Genomic DNA, 12,140 nt, shown 5'->3' with positions numbered 1-12,140 from the left:
CCTCGGAGGTAAAGGTGTACGCCTTCAAACGTGCCGACCTGACAGAGAACCTCAATGTTCAAGCTCGAGCAGCAAAGGAAGTTGTTTTGTGGCTTGGGGATAATACCTATATTTGAGAGGACATTACGAAAAAAACATAGAGAGCGAGAGAGAAAGAAAGAGAAGGAGAGAGAGAGAGAGAGAGAGAGAGAGAGAGAGAGAGAGAGAGAGAGGGAGAGAGAGAGGGAGAGGGAGAGGTATTCTGACTGTGTGGGTGTGAACATTCTTTGTCAATGAATCTGCTCAGGAGTTAACACAGACCTGGGAAAACACTAAACATTATACAAACTATATATCACACAGACACACAGCAGCTGACCACATAGACTGTGATTTAATTTCTCCAAACAGTTAACTTATCACACTTTAAATATTTATTCAGGTCTGTTGGTGGACAAACCCAAAAGGCAGACGCTTTTATGAAAATATGTTTGTGATTGTAGGCAAATTATATGGCGGCAATAAAAACAACCTTATTCTCACTTTAAAACCTCTTTTGCATATTTTGAAATAAAGGAAAAGGTCAAAGGAGACTCGACACAAGTAAATACATGTAGTTGACTGAAAGTGTTATTATGGGATATTAGAGGGACATTTTCTATTAAAGTAGTAGGTTGAAATTTTTTGAAAAATATGCTCTCGCGTCAGTCCCGTAAATACATGTGTAAAGTCTGTAAAGTTTATCATAAAGACTCGAAACAGCCCCCCTCCCCCGTGAAACTGCAACTTGCAGTTTTTGCGCTTTGGTTTTGAGGCGCTGGTAACCTCCTCTGTTTCTCGTCTTTCTGAGAAGCTAAACTGCCCCTTGCTCCTGTCTCAGATATGAGAGTGGTATCAGCTTTTGCTCCAGCGAATAGAAGTATTTCCAAAGAAAGTGCATTCAGAATCACTTCAACTATTGCTTCAGAAGGAATGTGCACTGTTTAAAGGGTTTTAGGAAACCCTCCAGTGAACCTACATATTCTATCTCAGTTCTACCTGTTGAGCATGAGAGCATGTAACAGTCACCAACAGTACAGGTTTAGACAATTACTTAGTCTGTGATTGCTTTATTTTAATCTTGATTTATATTACTAAGGCCTTTAAAAACACAGAATATTTTCACTAAATATGTGTAATGTGCCGGAGTCTGCTCCCTGTATAGATGAATGAAGTTTTTTCATTTCTATCCAGAAAAACACAACAATCCTTAGTTTTAGGTGATTATACAACTCAATGCATTGCATGAAAACATACTTATTAATAAGTATGTATTCCATTGCTGCTAATAGAGCCCCTACACACTGTAGCTTTAAGAGAAACCGAATGTGGTAAATTGTTTGCATATTTGTGAGGGTGTGTATACTTAAGGATGACATGAAGAGGAGGGGGAAAGCTCCTCAGATGTTAAAGATCTTCTCACTCTGGCTGACTGAGTTCACTGAGATGGAGACTGAGAGCTGGGATTAAAAAACACTGTGGTTTCTTTCTAGCCGCCTGGTTCTATGGAAAGTGTTTTCCATAATCAACAGTGCTCTACTGTAATGGAGGTATTTAGTTCACAGTGTATCAGACACCATTCACTGTGATTTACTGTCAAGGACTTTGAATGGGCAGGATCTCATCTGAGAAACTTTACAGGAGTTACATTTACAAAGTAAATAAGTGTACAAATGGTCATGGCAGCAACAGCATAATATTGAATGATAACTCCACCCCATCATTTTTCAACATATCCCCTTCTTCAACACAGCCACCATCCTGTTCCTAAGAAGTCTGCAGTGTCCCCACCCCCATTCTGAGGAAGTGCTTTGAGAAACTGGTTCTGCAGCACATCAAAACAACAAAATCCCAGCCAGCCTGGGCCCTCACCAGTTTGGATACGGAGCCAATAGATAAACAGAGGATGCTGTTTCCACTGCTCTCCACTCATCTGGAGAATAACAACACCTACATGAAACTGTTGTTGATATCGGCTCAGCCTCCTCCCACTCCACCCCCCATGAAACTGATCTGTAAATGTGGCACTCCGGGCTCGAGTACTTCACTTTGCAATTGGTGATTAGACTTCCTCACAAACAGACCCCAGGCAATTCGGATTGGCGGCCAAACCTCCGCCCACTCTAGTGTTGACCAGGGAGCCCCCCAGGGCTGTGTGCTCAGCCCACTCCTGTTCACGCCGTACACCCACGACTGCTACACCCCAAACGTTACAAACAACAATGAGACTTCAAATCGAGAGGAAATAAACAACCTTGCAGAGTGGAGCTCAGAGAACAAACGTCCTGCTCAACGACTGTAAAACCAAAGCAGCTGAGTGTTGATTTTAAAAAGAAATGAGGGGAAAACGCAAACCTACATCAATGAAGCCAATTAGCAGCTTTAAGTTCCTGGGTATCAACATCACAAACCACCTGACATGTTCCTCACACATCTCCATCCTGCCAAAGTTCTTCAAACCGGCATTGCACAAGACAGGAGGGCTCTCCAGCGGGTGATTAAAACCACCCAAAACATAATTAGCAATGAGCATCAGAGATATTGGTGAGAAGAGGAGCCTGCAAAGACAAACCACCCAGACTCAACCTGTTCACCCTACCATCTGGAAAGAGATACAGAAGTATCAGCTGCCGAACCACCAGACAACAAAACAGCTTCTTTCATCTGGCTGTGAGACTCCTTAACGCATCCTCCACCCTCCAGAACATAGTTTTTTTGTGTGTTTTCTTTCCTATATGTAGCAAATTGGGACTACAATCTAAATTGCGTTGTGCAGCCCTGTCGTACAATGGCAAATAAAAACCTTGTAATCTTAAATAAGTGAGTCATTTGCACACACATTAAACATTTGCATCTCCATTTTTAGGATTAGTGACATATTTCAGTTATTACGGTCAAGTTATAGATCTGCTGTATAAATATGTGTAAACTGTGTAATCTATGAAGCAGGTTCAGATTGTCGGCAGTAGTTCAACTAAACATTATGGTCTGATCTTCCATGTACAAAGCATTACATATTTGTGTAATTTCATCACAGTTCCTCATTTAACAGTGTGTCATGTGGCTTTGAATCGGGAGGATTTCTGAAGCGTTACGTTCACATCTCCAGTAACTTTGCTTCTCTTCACAGGTTTAAATATAGACATCCGGTAAACATCTGATAAACACGCATAGATCTGCTGAGCTGAAGGGGTTTCACTCCCTTTCTTGGGCCATTTATCGCTCTTACATGTTACACACTTCCTCCTTCTTACCACACTCACTTCCTCAATAATTGTGTTTCCTGTCTCAGGCCAATGTCATTTTTGATTATTGCCCTAATATTCTCCATCAGTTTTCTACCATGTTGCATTTTAATCTGTTGTTGATTGATTGAATTTATTTTCAGAATTTTTTAGGTCAACATTTACTGTTTAATACAACATTTATCTTTATCCCTGAACCTTGAGTTGTACTGTGTGTGTGTGTGTGTGTGTGTGTGTGTGTGTGTGTGTGTGTGTGTGTGTGTGTAACCAATTTGTTTATTGAAATATACTCATCAGTAATTTAACAAAATTAAAGTCACGCATTAGAATCATCAGAATCAGAATCAGAACCATTTATTGCCACGTATGTTTTCACATTTGTCATGACGGGTGGTGCACCACATTAAACAACATTAAACAATAAACAATCCACACAATGCAAGAAATAGATGTGCAACAGAATATAACATTTAAATGAAGTGCCCCGACAAATAGATAACAAGTACTTTAAACAAGTGAGTTAGAAACTATTAACAAGTTTGCAAAGCAAACACACTGCTTCAAAAATAGTTTTTGGTCATTTGATTAAATAGAAAAATATTAGGGAATTTGCACTTGACTACAATACAATATCTGCTCAAACTTTATCCGCTAATCTTGTGGCTCTTTCATGGAGAAGAATATATTTCCTGTGCTGAATGCTATATATTTTCACCCCTGTGTTATTTTCAGCCCAGATACCGATAGAGAGACCTGTGCTTTGTGCATGAGCTGATACCTGCTACCGATCTGATGCCAGTGTTTACTTATTCAGCTGAATGCCTCACTGTGTAAAGACACTGGGAACATTACTGTATGTGTAAGGAAACCCCATTGACACAGCGTTCTTTCTTTTGTGAAACAAAAAGTAACACATGAAAAAAGGTCAACATAAGTGTACTGAATAGTTTTTTATTTATACAATAATAAAGTGTACACCAGCGCCGTGGTAAAACACATGTATTCTTACAATCAACACTTGATATGATGAAGGCACTTGCATATGACAAGGTATAATACAAAATGTAGACCATGCTTTGGGTGTCTCATTTTTATCTCTTTACTTTCATTAAATTTCAATTTCATTAAAAAAAAAATATATATATATATATTTTAAAAAATGCGGCAAAATCCTCAGGAATAAAATTCAAGTGAAAATCTTTTTAACGCTTTGGTCAAAACTTCAACAGGAATTACAATGCAGTATCTATAAACATATAATTGAGTTGAATATATCGGTCCCATTGTCACCAATACCCAATCCAGCTATTTAAACCAGTGTTGGACTTATATTCAATATTGGTATCGGTGAATAATACAAGATAAGATCATCTTCATTGATCTTACTCAGTGTTGCTGCAATTACTTAGTTACACACCTTGTCACAACTCTTTTGCCCCAGAGGCCTTGCCCCTGTGATCCCGCCATGTCTCTGAGCATCAGACCAGTTCAGGTATTTTGTTTTCGCTTCACCAAAGATCACTTCTTCAACCTGTTTTCTAGTCAGGTGACTCTTTTGTGTGTCAATACAACAACTCAGCAGGACTCCTGTGTACACCATGTGCAGTAGCACTGCATTGTATCCACAGAGAGGCAGTGTTTCCTTTCGTAACCACGTTGTTCAGAGCAGAAAGTGCTTCACTCAGTCAAATGTGTTTGGAGCTTTTTATATTATGTGTATTTCATTGCTTCTATTAATAATAAGTAAGTATTGTTTTACTGATCATTTTTTGTACTTTTTCTTTTGCTATTCATATGCTAAGTTTATTTATTTTCTTGTTTTGTGTATTCTGTTTTTGTGTGATTAGTGTTTTATGTAGTAGGACCAGTGTGCACCTGAGTGTCTTTCTTCTTTTTTTACCAGAGAAAGAAAGGCGTCCATGATTTCTTTGTTCTCTTGTTTGTTGCTTGTTTTTGGAGAAATAAATCAGAAAACACATTGAAACGTTGCATGGACAATTGCCTGCGTGTACCACACACATACCCATGTGATACTTTCATTTGGGTTGGATGTTTGTGATCAGTGACCATTTATGCACATTTACAGCGATGCTGTTTTTACCTGCTTTAGATTTTGAAAATGTAGCTCAAACATATTGCAAATCAGCTTTTAGAAAGCATTAAAGTACACCAAAGCTGGGACCAAACATGTTATGTGGGCTCCACATAGCTCCCCTCCTATCGTCATTGTGGATGTACACACCTTCATTATATTTTGCTCAGAAGGAGCCGACCACAATTTCTGGTCATGATTGTAGCTTACTGGTGTGCATAAATGAGTTTGTAGTTATTTGATTGACCAGTTATTTGACTTGGTTTAAGACTAGGTTGTCATACAGTACAGGGCCTCAATGTAATAAAAGGTAAACAAGTTGTTTGTCTTCTTTTGCCCTTATCATTTTATGTTCAAGTCAAATAAGCACATGCTCCAGTACTTCCCGGGGCCCTTGGGTCCTCTTAAGGTCTACGGGGCTCCAGTAGAGCTTCCCCCGTGTCCAGCTGGGAATCTACTCTTGCGCAACATGAACTAGGTTATGACCGCCCTCCTGTCCTCGGAGATGCAGCATTTGAACATTGTGTAGAACTCAAGATCAATATCACAATTTCAACAAATTACATTGAATCGATGGTTTGATTCATTACGCGAGTTGTATTTGTGCGTGCGTGCTTTTCAGTTACACAACTTTTCAGGAGGTTTCATTAGCCTTTAATGAAAAGCACCACCTCATGGGAGCTTTTCTAAGTGACAATAAGGCTTGAAAGTGCTGTGTGGATTTAAAATTACTGCTTGGAGAGACATTTTTACCTTGTCTTTAATCGGGGCCTTTTCTTAGTAAAAATCGCAAATTACCTTTTTATCTCGTTCACACAATCTTTCTCATAACTTCTCATTCTCAAATGTGTTTCTAAAAGTGTAGAATTAGACCAGAATTTGATTTCTCGTCACATTCCAGGGAGCTGAACTTGAAACTAGCAAAGGCTTGACATTTTACTTTTCAAACCTTTGACTGAAAAGGATAGCGCGTCACCGAGTAACGGTCCCTAAAGCAGCACATCGTCTGGCCTAATTGGGTTGGATGGCTCAGCCAGATATTGAGTTGACATTTTGCCAGAGAATTCCCTCCGCTCTCCGATGATGAACCCCGTGTGCCTTCATTTATCAACGTCTGCCTGCTTTTGCTGAGTAGTTTGTTTTTGCCCTTCGTACAATATATCAACTGTCACTTCTAATGGGACCCAGTATGGAGTACACAGGGCACCAGCAGATCCCCTGGGTTCGTCTTTGCTTCCCATTTCCACCATTGCCATAGATAACTCCTTCGATAGCTGCAGCCTTCCACCTCCTCCATACTGGAGAGCTCTCTTTGTGCTGGTGTGAAATCAAATAGAGGCTTTTTGCAATAAACCAGAAGTCCCATTAAAGTGCTTGTGGTGGGATTGCATTTGGATGATAACAATAGACCTGTGCAATACAGTCTGAACCCAAAACTGGGACTTATTGTTGATAAAGTATTTGGTTGAATGTTCCTCAAAGTTGCTTACAATACTGTATGCAATAGAGCCACATTAATACATTCAAATGTGCCCAAACAATAAACTATTTCTGTCTCAAGATGACATGTAATGATGGAACTGGGGAAAGTTGCTGTACACCTAGTTGTTTGTGGTTAAATGGATCTCTGTTTAAATGCAGTGGGAATTGTTTTAATCAAGATTGGTATATTTTGCCCAGCTGGTATGTTCAATGTTATTTTAGAATTATTACTATAATGCTGATCATATTATTATTCTCGAGTGGAAAGGTTTGGTTTTTGCCCTTCTCAGGGTTAAGATACCTGTCAAGCTATGGAACCTTATCATGTAACCTGTTTACTGAGATTTAAAGTAAGAGTTGAGAAATTAGCAAGATTAGGCCAGTAAAGAGTTCACTATTGGTATTTTCAAATTGTTCCCTATGCTGGTGTTTTTCGAGCGTTTTGGCTCATAACCCCTCTATATGAACCAATATGCACCTACCACATCCTTAGAGTGGACAGAATGAGTTGTGGGGACTGAGCAGGTCAGCTGAATCATTATAACAGCTCAAAGACGCAATAAACATACTTTTGTGTGTAATAGATTACTTTTCTTTCTTTAATCCTCTTGATATCCCTCAGATTAATTTTGCCAACCCTTGTTTGGGAACCACTGACCTCTGTTCTGGGTGTTGACCCTTGACACATAAAGTCAGTAAGGTTATTTAGCAAGGGCTGCAACTAATGCTATTTTAATTGCTGATTGACATGAAGAATTGTTGTTGTTTTAGGATTAGTCAAAGGTTCTCTATATTGTCAGATGTGGAGATAAATAAATGTCCATGACAATTTCCTGAAGCTGTATTGTTTATTCCTATCAACAGTCCAAAAATAAAAAAAAATTGTAATTTCACAAATATGTCAAACTAAGAAAAGCAGCAAATCCTCACTTTAAAGAAAATAGGAACCCAAAACTAGGACCAGTTGTTCAAGCTTTGTGTGTTTTTGACTGGAACAATCATAGATCATAGAATAGCCATCACTTTAAACATATGAATGGTTTTTAATTAAATACTAGCCTATTATCCAATTACATCGCTTAATTACTTTGAAAGGTAGTTAAAATGGGTGTGAATTTAACTGCTTGAAATGTGAGATATGTATTTTCTCTATAGGCTGTGCGTTAAACAACATAACATAACTGGCAAATAAATTTGACAAAACTGTCTATGATCTATTCCTCTTGACGCTCGCATAGATCCCGGAAGTCGCTCTTGGTGCCAAAGCAGACGACAGTATCAAGCAAACAGGAATAAGAGAAACAGCCCTCGACTGTACCTTTCAAAGTAAAACAACATTGACTTAAATATATGATACTGTTATTCATTTAACGCACCAATCTCCATTTGTATATTATATACTACATATATACTATTACATTATACCGAATATTTAATTTAATTATTTATGATGGCGCGTATCGCTCTACTTAGTACTACTTTTTATTTTATTTTGAAGCTACAAGAAAACCTGAATTTCCGATATTGTTTCCGGGTAATCGGGCGACTTAACGTAGCCGCAAACTGGACAAATTAAGTTCATTTTCCGCAGCTGGTGATGGCGGATGTTGTTGATGAAAAAGACACCATGAAGAATTACCAGATCGCGTCTGAGAGGATTAACGCAGAGGTCGGTCGCTTTCCGTACTGTGTTGTGTGGACGCCGATCCCGATACTCTCGTGAGTTATCTTCTTCTTCTGCTGAATAAAAGACGTGAGACGAAGTGACAGCTTCTATTAGCTCAACGTCAGCGAGCTAGCAGACGGAAAACCGTCCTGTTGCTGTTAGTAGGAGTCACGAATATATATATATATATATATATATATATATATATATATATATATATATGCAGAATGTTTAAACGTGAGGAGTATGCTTAAACATGTATGTAGTTGAGGATGCGTTAAAAAAAATCCAATTATTGTCAAACGAAACGACATAAAACGCTTCCTAAAATATGAAGATTAAACCTGAAGGAGTCAAAAGTTATAGTAAAGCCAACATACAGGTGATCAGTGACACATTTTAGTTTTTAAACTGTTTATAACTCAGTATCAACATTAAGATTTTAGTGATTTTTCTAGAACAAGTGTGGGAATCGGTGTGTTTATAAGTTGATGGTCGTGGAGGCAGAGCTTGTTTTATTACACCTTTTGCTTCCATTATCTGTGATCTATTGTCTTCCATTGACAAAGTGTTGGCAGAGTGTATGTATGAGGGTCAAAAACAAGAATATTTGAGGATTTCTGTATAGAGAGAAGATAAGTGGACATGACTGGAATATTTTCTTTTTGAGAAGTGTTTTCTTTCTGTTCCCCAACACACACACACACACACACACACACACACACACGTAATGTAGTCCTACCTCTGACTGCAATACACTTAATGAGAGCTGTATGCATCTCACACTGACCTTATCTGTCCTGTGGGCCAAAAAAAGAAGTCCACTACGCCACTTTTTATGTTGTAAAATTAACTTTGCTTGTTTGTTTTGTTCAGATGGCTGGTTCCTTTCATCGGCCACATGGGAATCTGCACTTCCGCTGGTGTCATCCGGGACTTTGCTGGACCTTACTTTGTCTCCGTGAGTTATGACTACTGCTGCAGCACATTATGGCCTGCATGTGAAATTAAATATAGTGCAGTGGCTCTCCTTTAGCGCACTGGATTGTTTTCACGAAAAGTAAACTTGTGTTTTAGGTTTCACGCGCCTGCAGCTTGAATGTAGGCTCCTTAACAGAGGATGGCAGTTGTAGAGTCGCTTCCAATGGTAACTCTGTTTCACAGCAAAACAAGAGTTAACGCTTCTTTGCTCTCCATCAGTTTCTCCCCAATCTGGCTAAGAACACAGGTTTAATTTAGTTTTTCCGTCTCTTGCAACCGACGTAACCAACTTTATTTGTGTCATTTTATAAATAATTGATTGGTCAGACACTATAAAACATATTTTTGATTTGGAACATCTTTCAAATGGCTGATTTAAGGTTTACATGTTTACTACCAAATAATGAACACGGGAATGAACACAAACGTGGGTGTCTTGCTGTGTTAGCATTGTAGTATGAAAATACAATGAGCCCAGCTTAATTAAAAAGACATTGGTACACAAATAATCACTTAATAATTTTTTTTTTATTTCAACGGCAACACAAATGTTCTCGTTTATTTATTTTTTTGCAGGAAGACAACATGGGTTTTGGAAAACCAACAAAGTGAGTACATGAAAGTATTTGGGTGAAATTGATCTTTTAGTGAACACATCGCTTCAGATGAAAAGGTCAGAACCAAACCTGTTTCCTGACGTCAGTCCTACGCAACACTATCCGCTTCTCTCTTTGACTTTAGGTACTGGATCCTTGACGTTAGCAAAGTCTACGCTAGTGGCTCCAATGCCTGGGACACGGCGGTGCACGACGCTTCAGAGGAGTACAAGCACAGGATGGTAAGTAAGGGGACTTGTGCGCATGTCTTTAATATTTACTTTATGAAAGGGAAAACGCCAGGAATGATTTCCCCTCTTGTTTTCTCCAAAGCACAATCTCTGCTGTGACAACTGTCACTCGCATGTCGCCATGGCTCTGAATCTGATGCGGTATGAAAACAGCACCTCGTGGAACATGGTCAAACTCTGCCTCCTCTCTCTGATCCACGGAAAGCATGTCAGGTGAGACGGGGTAACATGTCCAGTTTTTGGAAATAGTGTGCACTGCCGAGGTTGGAGTAGTCTGACTCACCGGGTGCAGACTTTGGGTACAAAGCTTTGTTTATACTCTCGCTCGCCGCCGGAGCGCGAGCCTCCGCAGATGGCGCGTTTATGCTCAACACTTTGTTGCATTATTCTCTAATACGCCAGAGAGCAGACAAACAAAATGAACTGTGACGAACAAGAAGAGAAACAAATGTAACCGGCCCAAAAAAGCCATAAACCAACTTCCACAACGCAGAGAAGGAATTGTAATTCACTGTAAACTCGTATCTCATATTCATGGAGTACTTTATTACCCCAATACAAGCCATATAAAGAAAAAAGTCAAGTATTACATGCATAATAAAGAAACAAAAGTTATATTTCCTCTAAATTATGATGGCTGCTTGACAGGCCCGGCGTAGCATCACCAGGAAAGAGCCGGCTCACGTCTCGGTGTTGGGAGACTTTCAGACACGACACACCCGCTAATTAATGCCAAGTGCCAGCACTTCAAACTTGTAGTCATTGTTTGAGTCTAAGTTCATTGTGCAGGAGGCGAGCCACACAATGTGTCGTGTCCTAGCACTGTGGACTGGATTTCTCGTCTAGCATTAAACAACAGTCGCTGAAATGAATGAGAGTAACCACATCACTGTGTATTTGATTACATTCTTACATACAGACAGTATTTGAGATGTTTATAATACTGGTTTCCAGTAAGACTAAAAATAGTTTGTCGGCAAAGCTTAGACTGCTTTTTAGCTGCTGTGGTTACGTTGGCGTTGACAAGTGGATAAATAAGACTTTGATTTAAGGCGGGGCTTTTCTCCTCGTTGGTTTTCTCTTATTTCCGTACGCGTTTTGATTTGTGGCGACAGATAAGATAAGACTTGTATTAACACTCTCCTGAAATCAGTTTTCTGCTCGTTGTCTGACTTAAAATCCTAAACAATCTTCATATAATGGACGTTTTTTTGTTCACCAGCTCCTCTTTGATATGTGCAGCTCTTTCAGTTATTTCTTAGTTGTTTCTTTTGGCTCACGTTTATCCAGACGATCCGCCGGCGCAGGCGGATGACGACAAATCCTGCAACAATTTGTATAACTTTGTAGTTTGGCCAAAAAAAGTCTGGCAGTTTGCCTCTTCTGTCCAAAAATATCAGCATTTTATCTGCCTTAATGGCTCAAAACCCGATAATCTAAAGCTTCTCTCTTCAAAGCCAGAATAAGAAGTAGGGCTGAAGCTTGTGAAAGAGGTTTCTCACCTTGATCCCAGGAGCTCAGGCATGAGTCTACTGGTATGCCTTGAACCTGTTTAGAGAGATAGCCCTGATTCTTGGGAGTGTATAGGACATTCCTCCAGAAGGCCTTTTGCATACTATCGTTACAGGGATGGAATCGCACAACGATTAGATTAGTTTCTTCTCCTCACCTTCATTTCTCTCTCTCTCCTCCTCTCTGTGGGTGTTCTCTGCCTCGTCCAGCTGTGCAGGCTTTCTGAAGACCTGGCTGCCTTTCCTGATGCTGGTGGGCATCATCCTCACGGTGACCCTGGCCATCAACCTGCGGTGA

At 39.6% G+C, this 12,140-nt stretch overlaps 1 protein-coding gene across 1 annotated transcript; it reads left to right on the top strand.

The window, feature by feature from the left end:
* Window positions 1–8,422: 8,422 nt before the first annotated feature.
* On the top strand, window positions 8,423–12,140 carry tmem222b (transmembrane protein 222b; the record flags this gene model as incomplete). Its single annotated transcript, XM_079232325.1, has 6 exons — window positions 8,423–8,556; window positions 9,380–9,464; window positions 10,061–10,092; window positions 10,226–10,322; window positions 10,414–10,544; window positions 12,053–12,140. Exons 1-6 carry the CDS (start codon window positions 8,435–8,437, stop codon window positions 12,138–12,140), a joined length of 555 nt encoding a protein of 184 aa, XP_079088451.1. The 5' UTR covers window positions 8,423–8,434.

The sequence above is a fragment of the Taurulus bubalis genome (genome assembly GCF_910589615.1).
Source record: "Taurulus bubalis genome assembly, chromosome: 16".
Taxonomy (NCBI): Eukaryota; Metazoa; Chordata; class Actinopteri; order Perciformes; family Cottidae; genus Taurulus; species Taurulus bubalis.
The sequence above is the reverse complement of the archived record's forward strand: the minus strand, read 5'-3'. Positions and strand labels throughout refer to the sequence as shown.